The following is a 14,573-nucleotide window of genomic DNA, read 5'->3' as shown; positions in this document are numbered from 1 at the left end:
ACAGTGATGTATTTATGTAGAGTAAGTAAAACTACAAGTACTGTAAAAGTCTTTTTATTCAACATTTTGTTTCAAGGCTTTGGGAAAGAAGAGGGGAATGGGGGGGATTTATCAATACTTGGGGAGGCCCTCTACTTAATAAAGTCCGACCAAGGGCAAGAAAATGTATAATAAAAATGTTGGCTTTGTTTACACTCTGTTTTGGCTTTCAAAACTCGCCCATAAAGTGTGTGTGTGAATGTTCAATTACTTCTACACTTGCTTAATTAATGATAAACAAAATAAAACTACAAATAAGAAGTCAGCCCTTTCATATTTTCCTCCCATGTCATATTAGTAGTAGTTGTAGCGTCGCGTTTAAGACTGAAGTCTTTTGCGTCCTGTGGAGACAAAGAAAAGCTGAGGTACAAAGTCGGCAAATTTTGGATGAATCTTTGCATCGGTCTCGTCCACATATCGAATGCGACTGGAAAAAAAAACAGGAACTGAGAGAAATCCAACTTTTTCTTTTTAGTCAGTCTTGAGGGCGAAGGAAGAGAAGCTTTTCTATGGTCCAGAGTTTAGAAATTAGATTTGCATTCTGTGTTAGACTGACCAACAACGATAACTTTCTGGCTGACAAGAGGGCTGACGGAGGAAAAGTTCTCAAGGATAATGTATGGGAGAAAAAAAAAAAGCAATGGGATCATTAAGAGAAAGACTAGGACTTCTTGGAGTCTTGTGTGTTGCGTTTTTTGAGGTCACTCAGGTCCACTGGCGTGAAAGCTGCAAGAACGAAAAGGAAACGAGTAGTTAACCGGCACGTCCTTTACCGATTTCATCTTTTAGTGTGACAGAAAAATAAATATTTGCTGGAACTTACAATGTAAGTTAGGATTTGGGTTCTTCTCGACATACTCCTGTGGTCCACGGTCATTCCGGTCACTATTTTGCGTTGATCTTATGTCTCTGAGCACGCACTGCCAGGCTGCGAAATAAGCAAAGACGAATACGTTTTACTTAACGATGCATCTGAGCTGTGTGCTGGCATTTTCTAACTTGCAAAGCATTATTTCCAGACCTTTTAAAGTGCTTCAGTGTCGGAGCGTGGAAAATGAATTTTTGCCATCTTAAACCATCATCACTAAAGTCCTTTTAACAATGTTTTGGAAGTAATCACTGAATTTCAACTGTGGTCTGTGTTCACTAACAAAGGATGAGGAGCTACATTCCTGTTGTCTTACCATTTTATTTTACTCCTGTACAGTTGGCGTGGAGCACCTATAATTTCATTGTACATGTACAATGATAATAATGTACAGTGACATAAAATATGCTGGCAGGTGCCTGCAGATGAATAGTAAACAAATCCTCCAAACACTGATTTTGTATTATTGCATAAATTGTGGCAATCTTGCGTTGTCATCTGGTGCAAACACAAATACCAAGGGCTCAACCATTCAGCCCCTGCACCATGATTGGCATGACTGTGACTGGACAGCTGGGTAAAAAGCACACTGCAAGAATTTCTTTAGTGTGTGCACAACCTTAAGAGTGTCCGTTTAATGGTACAATACAGCTTATAAGTGTCATGTAGGCATTTATTGTTATGTCCAAGGGCATGCATGCTAATCTTGGTCACAGATCTGTCAGAGATCTGGTGCACAGCAAACAGGTCACAATAGACGAAGAATTCCTTTCAAGCAGAATAAAAATTTCCACTGTTTGTGTTTCTCCTCTATGCTTTTTGATCTGTTTTCTTTGTGTGTTTTGTGTGTGTCTCTCTTTTTGGAGAAGTCTTCAGTGGTTCCTTATCCCGATCAGCATGCACAGTGTGTGTTTTGAGGACTACACTCAAGTGTGTCTTTGTAGCATATGCATTGGCTTAACTCTCATAGTCCTTCTCTTTGTGTAGCCACAGAAATAGTGGACAGGCTGCCAGCTGGATCCCGTTTTGTTTATTGCATGTGGATAGGCAGATCAAGACTTAAAAATGGCTGTCATTCCACATTACTGTGCTGATCTATAGGTGGCAGTGGCACACAAAGATACTGATGTTCTGCAAGACAGACGATGGGTTTGTAGGCCTCAAAGAGACCTGGCAACTTCTGATGAATAATACTAAACCATGGAATTTAAATGACCAGCTTTGACAACAATGAATACAGACTAACCAGTTACAAATACTGCTCGTAATAAGTGTCCTTTGCTTTGTAGAGACAAACATTTAACAAAAAATGATCAAAATGCTGTTTCATTTTTAATATAATCAGCTTTCATGATTTAGAGGCTGTTTAATTTAATGTCTTGTGTAACCAACTTGCTATTTGTTACCCTATTAAGTATATGATAAATAATAATCTACTGTTATAGTTGCACAGTTTATAGTTAACTGAAAAGTAACCATTTTAACTCAACCTGAATGTGTCTTAGGTTCTGAAAGAATCTTCCTTTTCAGAATTAAATTCATTTGACAGGCAATTCAGTTTTAGTTTTCAAGGAGCTGCATTTAAAATCCTGAATGTTTTCATGAAGAGAGTTTGGCACATCATTGTTAGACAGGCATACTTACTGTCGTGTATAAAGCGCACATTTTCTTCATGTGCCGGGGTGAAGAGCTCCCCACTGTTAGTAGGGGATCTGGGGCTTGAAGTTCTCTTGTAACTGTTCACCATCCTGGGAGCTGATGAGCTTCAAAAAACATGGAAACGTTCAAATTAGCACCACAGCACACAGTCAATTCATCTTTTACTCTAAACTAAAGCTACCGCAAAAGCACTAATTAAATGTGATCACGGGTGTTTAAGTGCTTGTCTTTGGTCAAACCTGGTCATTCTGTTTGGAGTCTGTACTTGCTCCTCGCTCCTCTGTGGTGAGTGGAATATAAGTATAAACAAACGTCCAGAAGTCCTCAGCTCAGTCCTGCCAGTAAATAACAGCGACTGGGTAATTAATTCCCACATGACCTCAGAAATACTTTTTTCAGCATTGGTTACTTTTAAGCTAACTGTGTAGATGGTAGTAATTCTGGTTAGTGGTGTTAGCTAGCTTAACGCTCTTAAAACATAGTCAGTCATCCGATGAGTTCCGGTGACATTAGAGATATAACGAGTAAATCATTGTTGCTGAGATTAACTAGTTGTAGTAAAGCTAATGTCAGGCAGGAGTTTGAAAATGAGAAATATTGACGTTAGCTAAACAAGGAGCCATTGTTTACGTTTTGAGTCCAGTAGCTTCAGCAGTGTTAGCATCGGCTTACAAACCGAAACCCAGCGTTTTAGCCTTCCACTGCCATTAAAAACCATTGTATCTAAACCAGTTTGTATTTTAGAGATACGCGTGCCCCAGCAGTTATGTCTGTGGGGGCAAATAACAACATATTTTTCGACACGAGAATTTAGCATGTAGTTAGCTGACTGCTGAGTTTCATTGTCTTGTCGTAACGTTAGCTCGTAACAGCTACAATTTCATTCATTTCACTAGCGCAGGATAGGTATTAGAAAAAACAAACATCAGCGCAATAGTGTATTTCCAGATGCACACTGAACGAGAGATAGGATATTCAACAAACCCGTGTATAAACACTCCTCCGGACGTGGCTGTATGGCGTTAGAGCTGGCTAAAACGTTGCCAATGCCAACCAAACATTTCCGGGAAAACAAACGGAAGTGATCCGTCCAAACCAGGTGACTCAGGCAAATAAAAAAACAGGAAAAGCAAGCAAACAACAAACAAACAAACAAACAAACAAACAAAAACGATGTTGGTTTGTTGCAGGTAATTATTACTATTAATATTATTATAGGCTATTTTATTTATTTATTTTTAGCACTCATTATCCACAGCACAGAGCAGAGAGAGCGGAGAAATAAAACACAAGTGCTGGTCCAGGCCCCTGCAGCCTTTCAACAGATGGATTGCCCGGTCAACCAAGTGGTTGCTCTTCATTTAAGAAACCAAGTGTTCCTCTGAGTCACTGTAAAAGTGTAAACAAACAAACAAACAAACAAACAAACAAACAAACAAACAAACAAACAAACAAATCCTCAAGCGTATTTTAACCCTTGCGTCACAAGGTTGTGAGTTAGTTAAATACCAGATAGTAGCTTTCTAGAAAATGCCAGTGATTGAAGTACTTTACTAGTGATGGCACGAATAACTCTATGAACTTTGTAGTTCTTGAAATGTAGTTTCATTTTCCTTAGAGAGACCACAACAGAAAGTCAGTCAAATTAATAAAAGGCTTCTTTATTTATGAAAATATACAAAAATAATAACTGAGCAAAAACATAATAAGATTTACACTGCTGGCATTTATATTCTTATACCTAAATAAATGAAAGTAATGCATTAGGGGAAACACTGCAGGGTTACAAAGCTTGTACAAGCTTGCGATTTGGTGATTTTTTTTCTTTTTGATTGATGATTGACTGATACTAAAGTATCAGTATCCATTTTTATGATCCTCTTACTGCCCAGCAGTAAAGAAACTCTTTCTATGAGACACAATTTTCAGAGTTCATCCAGCAATGTAAAAACTGCCTAACACTAACACATCAGATAAATAACCCAAACTGAAATAATCCTGAAAGTCAAACATTTCTCCAGACAGTTAGACTATACGTGACAAAAAACATGTTTTGCTTCCACGTTCCATGTTACGCCATAGTGCTGAAACTGGTAGTATGACAAATATACACATAAAAATAAAGTCAAATATAATGAAATTAAATAAAAATAACCACCAGGGGGAAAAAAAGCTTACTGGAGTATCACTTTGAGGCAATAATTTACAATAATACACCTGCAGGTGTTTGTACTACAGTTTTGAAACTAGCAAACACAATCTTGCTTTACGGGATCGGTCGTGAAGTGAGCTGTGGTGGATATGTTCTGCTCCGGCTCCTCATCTTCTTCTTTCTGTAATCTTTGTTTGCTTTCCTTTGGACCCGCCCGGTATCCAATCAGACGCAGCCAGTCTCAAACAGTTTGGCGAGGTCTTTGCACTCTGGGTCGATGAGGTCTGCGGGTTTCTCTCCATTTTCATTCTCTGCCTCTGTGCTGGCGCCCATTGATAGCAGATATCTGAGTAGAAAATGAAGTACATATTGATATTTAAACATATTACAAAAGTGCATGAATACATGCCATCATTAATCATTAGTGCATCTAATTTTTTAAATAGATTTTAGATTTGTAACATTTGAATATAGAGTCAAGTTTCAAAGTTGTAGTGGTGAATCTCTGTTAATTCCCTTCCCAGAAATGTTCTCCACTTCAGCTAATCTGATGCTTCTTTCATGCTGAATGGTGTGCACTGTGATGATGATGGTATGATGGTGATGTCACTTTTTCATGTGGGTGCTGCTTGTTTATGCCAGCATCAGCTGTCACATGCAAACTACATGGGTCATGTAAAAATAGGTTTTGTCTGCAGAGTTTATTTTTGTAGCACATTTGTATATACTACAGGTGCAATGGTTAACACATTTCCTTGGCAAGCGAAAGGTTGCTGGTTCGATTCCAGCTGGAGAGACAAGTCCCCTTTGTGCTTGCATCAGAAAGGGGATCTAAAGCTCTGTCGAATCAAACATGCTGAGCTATGGGCTGTGGCGTCCCCTAGTGGCAAGAGAGTAACCGCTTCTTTTTTTCCCTTCTAATAACCCTCCAGCTTCTCTATATTTACATCAGTGTACACTTTTGGTTAAAAAGTCACACGTTACCTGGCAATTTCTGGGTAGCCGTCACTGCAGGCCATGTGGAGCGGCGTCCAGCCGTCCTCGTCTCTCTGATGGACATCGGCGCCATATTTGACCAGCAGCTTCACCACCTCCAGGTTCCCCGTTAGCACAGCTTCATGCAGTGCTGCCATACCTGCACAGTGCAGTAATAATCAGTTCCCTTACAGCCAATGCGGTTAGCACAATGTTTAACATCAAAGCTCTCAGTCATTAGTGAAGCTAGTACTGCTTTTACCAACAACAATAATATATATATATATATATGTGTATATATATATATATATATATATATATATATATATATATATATATATATATATATATATATATATATATATATACATATGTTTTAAGAAACTTTGGATGTGAGTACCTGCAGATAAAAAACAGAAAATCAAAGCTGTGGAGATATTGCTCACCTGAGTGGAAAACTGTATCCACACGAACTTTCCTTGCTCTCATGAACCGACCAATCTGCTCCAGATCTCCCCGTCTAACAATATCCTGGAAGATGATGTCATTGGGGAAGTGCACTGTCCTCTTGGCAGGTGTGACAGGAATTACAGGTGCAGGCTTTTCCTGTGCTTGTGTGCCACATGTTGAGCTGTACCGTGACCCTTTGCTGTATGAAGGGACGTATGCTGACGCAGGCTTGTAAGTGGACGTGTGGTGTGACGGGGTGTAATATGTGGTGCTGTACTGTGTCGGTTTGTACTTTGATGCGGACGTGTATGAAGATGTGTACGGTGGCGGTGTGTAATATGAGGGGGTGTACTGGGTGGTAGTGTGGTAAGTTGGTGTGTACTGTGAGCTGCGTGCGTACGTAGACGCCGGCACACGGTAGCTGTACTTCATGCCTGCAATGGTTGCAGCTTGTCTCCCTCTAGTCTTTTAGATCAGGAGGAGGGAAGTGAGAAATCCAAGGGAATGCAACAATCCAGTAAAAAGACCAGTATCCTTTGCTCTATGTCCTATTTGTCCCCAAATGTCCTTTATCCTTTTACTTTATAGCCAGAGTAGCTCCTGCGAGCACTTGTCAAATCCTTTACTTCGTTCTGCTCTGTCCACATCCACTTCTTTTCGCTTGTGTGGTCATCCTTTTTCTCACCAGATGCTCATTTCTCTTGCCCAAATTACAATTTAGCCGTTGCACAGTATTATTTGCTGTTGCACAAGGCTGCGCTCTTTTGGGAGCAAGCAGGAGAGGATCCTTTTATATCCTCTGTAGTGCTATTTCAAGGTCCAATATCCAGTGACTTCAGCTTACAAATGAGTGGCCCTTGCGCGCCTCCTCCCACTGTGTGGTCACATGGCCACTGACACTGCACTCACCAAGGGATCATAAAAAATGTTGACAACCAAAATGTTCTCCTCACCCGAGACTTAAATGTTCCCTCGTAAACATCGAAACTATGGTAAACATGATTGGTAAATATTGCCCCGAGGAAGAAGACTGGACCTCAGTGGGACGTGTGATTTCCCAATCATGCAGTCGATCTGTCTGCTTAAATTATATCTTATGGTGCAGTGTAATTGTAGGTATACTAGAGTCATTAAAAATAGTGTTTTTACTTTGTGTGCCCTTGTTCTTTCTCATATTACCCATTGACCTAAAGGACACCTCGTGCTTGCCCTTTGCACCCAGACTAGATAAACCATCTTCTGAAGAGGTCGCATGTGGGCGTGTAGCCATGACCAGCTGAGGAGGCAAATGATATGTAACCTCTTCCCGCAAATGTCACTAAAAAGTCACAAGGTTAAAAGAAATGCAGCTATTTACAACAAAACATCTGCTAAAAAGTGTCAACCAGAAAAGCTCCCTCAACTGGAAGCACGTAAAAACCGACGAATTCAGACTGTAAGCAGGATGTTTAAATGTGGACCAGCAGGCTCACACCGTGGAGTCAAATGCATACTGTATGTGTAAAATGGTGGTGGAATGCTGTGGTAGTGGGCCCAGCTGTCCAGATTTCTAAGTGGGGCAGAGCTGGTTATAACTGGTTCACAAAACCTTTGGAAGTGAGACTTGGGCATTTCACAGATGCTGCCAGTGTAACAGAGGAACGAGCTGATGGATGCCATCCTCAGGATTTTGATTTTCCAAGGTCGGCCATTCAAGTTGCACACGCTTGAATGTTTGGGCTTCATATTTTTGCCATTTTTACACTGTGTATAATTCAGTTTTTCATTTTCACACACCATCAGAAATGCTTTAAAGTGGCTAAATATAGAAAACATGTTATTAGAACATCACACAATATTTAGGAACAGTCTTTAAAAAATCTTTCCATTGAGGTTGTACACAACTGGAGGAGGTAATAATCAGTTGTGTAATAATCATGTTATTCGTCACTTCTTTCTTCTTCCTACTGATATCTAAAGTGTGCGTGTGTGTGTGCACACAAAAACAAAGAAACTTCAAACACCCGTTAGTATCTGAATGTGCCAGCTGCCAGGTTTCACCGTCTCTTATGGCACTAGGGGGGCGGGGGGGTTCAAGGGTGTCCCTGAACAATAATGATGCCCCTTCCAGCTTCTCCTGCTCTTGCTATGCGGCAGTGTTCTCACCAGAAAAAACAGGCACCAAATGTCAGAGTGAGGTTTCACACTTTATGACTTCTTGCTATACATAGAGTCAGGCCGCCTTTCCATCGCCTACCTGCTCTTTAGAGTTCATGTTATGATCTGTCAAATTACCAACAAGTCAGAGCTGAAAACATTCAGGAGAATGGAAAGTGGTAAACACTTTCCACAAGACTGATGGGAAACAGACTATTCTTATCTTCTTGTCTTTTTAGTTCGGTGGCAAAATTTATATGAGGTTGCCCCCTCCCTAGTAGAACCTCTTAGTCCCTATAAATAATATGCAGTAAAATAAAATAAGTGACGTTCCCTTGGTTCAGGGAGGTTGTGCAGGAATTGTGACCTAAAATGATCTACTAAAAGAAATCAGACCTCTGCCAAGGCAGAAAGCTCATTCACTGGGAACAGTAATTAATTTTAAATATATATTTTTTGTTTTCTTTGTTCTTTTTGGGCATAATTTAAGAAGTTTGTAGTATATCAACATCTGATTGGACAAACATTGTGTAGGAGTAGGTAATGGAAAATAGGACACTGGACATAAATAAGTTGAGTTATTATATAATATTACACCAAAGCAGCTCATTGTCTGCTTTGCATTCTTTCTGAAAATGCTACCTTTAAAGATGTAACACATTTTGGATTTAAAAGAAAGGCAGATGTGAGGTCAGAGGTCAAACATGACATGATACTTGGATGCAAACTATGATGTTATATTTAGAATCTCCATATACCAGTATTCTTGCCTAAAAGCTGCCAATAGAAAGGCAGCAGAATTTTAAACATAGTTTTAAAGAAGACATATTCTATTCTATTCTATTCTATTCTATTCTATTCTATTCTATTCTATTCTATTATGAATACGACTTTTTATAAAAAGACAATCTATGAAAGTTTGTCTCTATCTGACCTTGAGGTCAGAAGTCAAATGTAACTTTCTATTCATTATGTTGACAATACAAACCACACTTGTAAAAATCATAGGTTCTAAGTTCTACTGCTTTTTCACAATTTTTGACCAATAAATCATTAAGTTGACCTTGAGGACCTCTGTTGATGTAAAACAAATTTCTAATACATTGCTGCCGTGACCCTGCTGTAACAGCCTTACAAAGTTGAATTAGAATTCTTTCAAAATTCTTCGAGCCATTGTGTATACAGAAAACCCATGACCTCCTTGGTGGAGGTAATGGTATTTGCATTGTTTTTCAACTCCCTCTGTGGTGTTGTACTGTAAATGTGGTCGGAAGCCCCTGAGCTCATCGATCCCAACACGTGGCTTTGTTTTTTTGTGATGTAATAGTCGCTTCCTATTATTAAAATAAAATTGAAAAGGGAAAGCACATTGTATGGCTTTACCTTCCAGTCTCAATGAATTAACTTTCATTTGTCATTGAATTTGTTGAATTACAAGCAGCAGCCTTCTGACATTTAAACAATGAAAAGACAATGTTCCAGATTTTACTTAATAAAAATTTGGCATTAAATAAAAAAAGAAAATGACCTAAATCACACTGCGCACACAACCACATCGAAAAGCTGAAGTTTCTAAAGTCGAAACCATGTTATTGTTTTTCTTCAAGAGTTGGCCAATACATGCCGCAAAGACCGCCAGCTACGCGCGCCTCCACACTCCTCCGCCTCACGTGATGCAGGTAAGTGGCAGGTTGGATGTGATGTCTAAAAATAAGAGCTGTGAAGCGTCCTGACTGTGTATAGCATGTTATGAATGCGGGCTGCCACCCTCATAAACAGTGCAGTTTAGAAAGGTCAGTGTAACACAAGTAAGTCACATTAAGTTTTATTTTGATAATTCTGACTGAATAATCATAGCTCAAGCCAAATTTAGTTGTCTGCTCCTCTTATTTGGCTGTAAAATCCTTTTCTCATAAATCAGCCTGCTGTGCAAGACATATGCAGTGCCATGGGTGACAACAGGGTCAGTTGGTATGTTACAGACCTGGATCGCTGGATGGTAAGCGCTGCAGGGATTAGTGTCTGTCTGGATCTCCACAGGCCCAATGAGAAATACTCACTCGGTCTGAGAAGTATCCGGTTACGGCACGCGCGGTGGGCTGAAAAAAAGGAGCTGTAATCTAAATCAGGATGCAGTAATCCTTTGTCATTTAGTGAAAAGAGTGCTGTGGAGGTGGATCTTGGGAAAGTCAAAGTGAGAAGCTCCAGCAAAATACACCAAATCCTGCTTGCTTGAACTGCGTGAGTTAGTGATATCTAGTGTCAACATAAGAAAAACAAACACATTATGGTTTCTAGATGTTTAGTATGACACAAATACAGAAAAGCACATCACAAATCCACAATAATAAAAGCCTACAAACAAACTGAAGCTTTAAGACATCCAACATTGCTTTTTAGCCTTGTCCTTTGTTCACAGAGATTTCTCCAGATTCTCGGAGTCTTTTGATGATATTATGAACTTCAATTTAATCCAAAAGATTATTTAAGTTATTTCATTCACAGTTTAATTTAACTATATAGCACCAAAAAGTAGCAACTCTACTGCAGATGATGAAGCATTAAAAGTCCTTGAAATTTTACATTGAGAAACATTATTTTTTAATTGTTCCATAATTTATGAACAGTTTTTGCAATTGGTGAACTTGTGCCCATCGTCTGAGATAATCAGCCTCTATAAGATACTTTCTTTCATACCCAGTAATATCATTTAAACATTTGACATGTTTTATGTCTTCTGTTGTGGGTTCATGATATTTGTATATCACTGCATTCTGGTTTCCTTTTTGTTTTCCATTTTGCAAGCATCCCAGCTGTTCTGAATTTAGGTTGTTTGCACAGCAGCTTATTGTTAATATCTTTGCTTTTGCTCAGAGAGGTCCACAAACTATAAGTTTGCACATTGGAAATACTGAGAACTGACCTTTAAAAATGAAAAACTGCAGACTACACTCTCTGCAACTTTGTCTGCTTCCCAAAAATGAAAATCACTGCTGTGATGCACTGGAGGCAATCCAGTGGCCATTGGAGTAACACAAGTGCAAGGGGGCATGAAAGGACTTCCTGGGATTGATTTAATTATAGCAGCAATGCTGATAATGGTCCAGAGGTGGATGAGAAGATGCTATTAGGTGGAAAGATGGGCCAAATCTATATTGGAGTAAAGTTTTAGATGTTTAGAGGCCAATTCCTGGGACTTTTTGATCATGCCTTGTGTACGTTCTCTGGGAGTGCATCACATGCCCGTTTACCCTCTTCTTTTCAGTCAAAAGCAAAGTCAGTCAGTGCCTCTGGGGTGACATACCCATAACTTCTATTCATTGTGATATTTTTGTCTGAAGCTTATTAGGTTGAAATGAAAAAAATAAAGACAAAAATAAAATCAAGCAAACAAAGTTCTTTCAAAGCATCTTAAAGTAAACCAACACAGAGGGACTAAATACCAATGTTTCTAAGTAAAGGTTTATTTTATTGAGCAGCACACATTAACATGAATGCTGACGAGATCAAAAAGAATTCATAAACATATTCACACAGAGTCTCGTGAGCAGATTACATGAGCCAAGCAAAACTAAATTGAGCCATTTGCTGTTGAAAATGAGACCAACTGCCATCTGGCCCTGCATACATGGCGCGACCGTCGTGGCTCCCATTCCTCTGGACTCTTAGTTGCTGAAGCCCTCCAGTCATGAGCTCATGGTTTCCATGAGAAATGGTCCATATTCATTACTACAGACTGATTTTTTAATAATAATATAATGTTGTTTTTAAGCTAATAGCATTGCAGGTTTCACAGCAATAACATATATAATAAAAAGTAGATGTGCACAATATAAAATCTTTTTTAATTTTATCAGAGGACACACCTAACCCGAAATTCAGTGTGCTATTCCACATACTGCTCTTTTCATTACAGTAACTGAATCAATGAATTGTGTCTTTTTGTATTTAATCGATAAAAACAGCACAGATCAGCTGAAGCTGTGTTATCAGGGCCATTTTATCAGAGCTCTGTGCAGTTCATCTGTGCATTATGCAGTTTAACATACTTTTAACACATTCATTAATACCACGAATATAATTTAGACCTAAACATAACAGGTGCTATCAGTGTGTGTGATTGAGCACTACACTCTGTGTACACTAACTGTATTAACACCCTGCTAGCACTGTGTTGGACCTCCTTTTGATCAAGGTGCTGGAAACATTCCTCAGAGATTCTGGTCCATATTTACATGATAGCAGGACACGGTGGCTGCTGATTTGTCAGCTGGGCATCTCTCGTCCCGCCACATCTTACTGGTGCTCAAAAATGCAGCAACAATACTCACGTAGGCTGTGGTGATCAAATTATGCCCAAGTGTGCCAAAAAAATACACTTGGGCATAAGTGGACATAGTCAGAGTCAAAGGTATTCGCATACCTTGGAATATGGTGTTCTGATTATTTGAGTTGCTATTGGCTGAACAGCAGTTCTCACTTCCACTTTGTTGGTGCCATATGATTGGTTGATTAGATCTTTGTGTTTAATGTCCAGCTGAAAAGGTGTACCTAACAAAGTGGCATCAGTTGCACATAGCATAGTACATGCATGCAAAAGCTTATCCGTTGTTCAAATGTTAGCAAAGCTAAGAGAAGTTTCCTACTGACTGTGCATGTGCCCACAAAAACACTTATGTTTCCCTTGTAGCCCAAAATTTAAAGGCTTCTAATGGAGCTGTGAAAACAGTCTCAGGAGAGAATCCACGGTCTGCTTAGAAAAGCAGTCAGCATGTCATCCGAATCAAGGATAACGCATCTGATTATGAAGCTGCTACGTCAGTGAGGGATGCTGTTGCTGACATTGTGTGAAGAATGCTTCCCCGCAAAATGGCACTGCAGCTGTCCAGGGCACAGAGAGAGTCTGAGGGATCAGACCGAGAACAGATGGAAGCGGGAGCAGTTTGTGAGAGGATAGGGTTACCTTAGCTGAAGCCTGCATTCATGGAAAAGGAGGTCAGAGGTTAAAAAATCTCCATACATGTGTGTAATTCTTTGATGCACGATTGCATAATGAGTCTGCGTGTTTAAAAGTGGAAACGGTCAGCTAAGAAGACGTCAGTCCGGTGAACCTCTGCTTTTTCTGACCAGGTTGCTCAAGGTTATGAAGAATTAATTTCCTGGATTTGGGAGAGCTTAAATTATTAAGGATGGAGGGCATCAAACAGGTGGACTCACTGAATGTAACCTTTACTCGCCATACGAAGGACAATGGAGAATCAGTCTTCCACACATGCCTTTAGCTTGCAGCCTTTGAGCTTTGATTATTTCCAATCAGGAAACTGCAAATGCACATTATATAAAGACATTATTTTGCCATTCTCTCATCTCATATAAAGCTCTTCTCCAGAAGCACTAAGTGTGTTTAAATTAGCTGTGGTTTTACTGAAAGTAACCTCGAGGTCATTTAAGAGGAAGCTTAAAAAGGACAGAGGTGTTTAGTTTTTGCAATTGCATAACCATCCTTGCTTTATAACGCTGTTTAAGAGTGCATTACTGCCACTATGTAAAAATGATCTCTTTCTATATATCTGCATATATCAGTGAAGGTCTTTAAAATCACAACAAATGCATCACTTCACCCAAAAATGCTCGACTACTGAGCATGCAGAACAAAAAAAAGGCAAAGAGTAAATAATAATTTTTGTAAAAGCACAATGAATGAGGCACTTCTTAACAACATCTGATGCTTTAACTGTTATAGCTGTCGCTACTCTGACTCCGTTATTGTGACAATAAATAAACAGATTCACAATAGAAATTTTATATCAGTGTCTATAGACTTTTTGAAAGAATGCTGATTATTTTTTAACTTTGTTTATTACAGGGGTGTCAAACTTAAGGCATGGGGGCCAGAATAAGCCTGGCAAAGACTCCAGTCCAGCTTTGGGAAATGTGAAGGAGTGCACAGATTTTTAACTTTTAAGTGGATTGTCATGAATTGCAGTTTTTCCAACCAATATCGACTCCATCCCCATTCATACTACACCAAAGTAGTTAAGTAATGATCAAACTTATGATCAAAGGTAAATCCAACATACATTAGAGAAGTGGACATAGAGTCAAACATATGCTCAACCACACACTTCCATACACTTCCATATACCTACTGAATGTGAACTATAGCTGAAAAAGTAAACCTATAAACGTATATGAAATTTACCCAACGTTTTTGGGAGTGATATTAACTACTGATTGCAAGGGTGACAAGAAATAAGATTGCTGGTAGGGATACTCCTTTTTTTAGTTACCTTT

General features: G+C 39.2%; 2 protein-coding genes across 2 annotated transcripts; both read right to left on the bottom strand.

Annotated features, from left to right (window-relative positions):
* Window positions 1–38: 38 nt before the first annotated feature.
* On the bottom strand, window positions 39–3,634 carry mcrip1 (MAPK regulated corepressor interacting protein 1). The gene is made up of 5 exons (XM_085403516.1): window positions 3,551–3,634; window positions 2,806–2,901; window positions 2,552–2,670; window positions 863–967; window positions 39–765 (listed from the first exon to the last, which is right to left on the bottom strand). The coding sequence occupies exons 2-5, from the start codon at window positions 2,811–2,813 to the stop codon at window positions 701–703; spliced, it is 297 nt and encodes a 98-aa protein (XP_085259642.1). The 5' UTR covers window positions 2,814–2,901; window positions 3,551–3,634; the 3' UTR covers window positions 39–700.
* Window positions 3,635–4,668: 1,034 nt separating this feature from the next.
* Window positions 4,669–6,928, bottom strand: ppp1r27a (protein phosphatase 1, regulatory subunit 27a). The gene is made up of 3 exons (XM_085403514.1): window positions 6,140–6,928; window positions 5,703–5,853; window positions 4,669–5,064 (listed from the first exon to the last, which is right to left on the bottom strand). The coding sequence occupies exons 1-3, from the start codon at window positions 6,573–6,575 to the stop codon at window positions 4,944–4,946; spliced, it is 708 nt and encodes a 235-aa protein (XP_085259640.1). The 5' UTR covers window positions 6,576–6,928; the 3' UTR covers window positions 4,669–4,943.
* Window positions 6,929–14,573: the final 7,645 nt, after the last annotated feature.

The sequence above is a fragment of the Rhamphochromis longiceps genome, linkage group LG4, assembly GCF_057381845.1.
Source record: "Rhamphochromis longiceps isolate RC_006_pf linkage group LG4, R_longiceps_female_GT1.1, whole genome shotgun sequence".
In the NCBI taxonomy this organism is placed as follows: Eukaryota; Metazoa; Chordata; class Actinopteri; order Cichliformes; family Cichlidae; genus Rhamphochromis; species Rhamphochromis longiceps.
The sequence above is the reverse complement of the archived record's forward strand: the minus strand, read 5'-3'. Positions and strand labels throughout refer to the sequence as shown.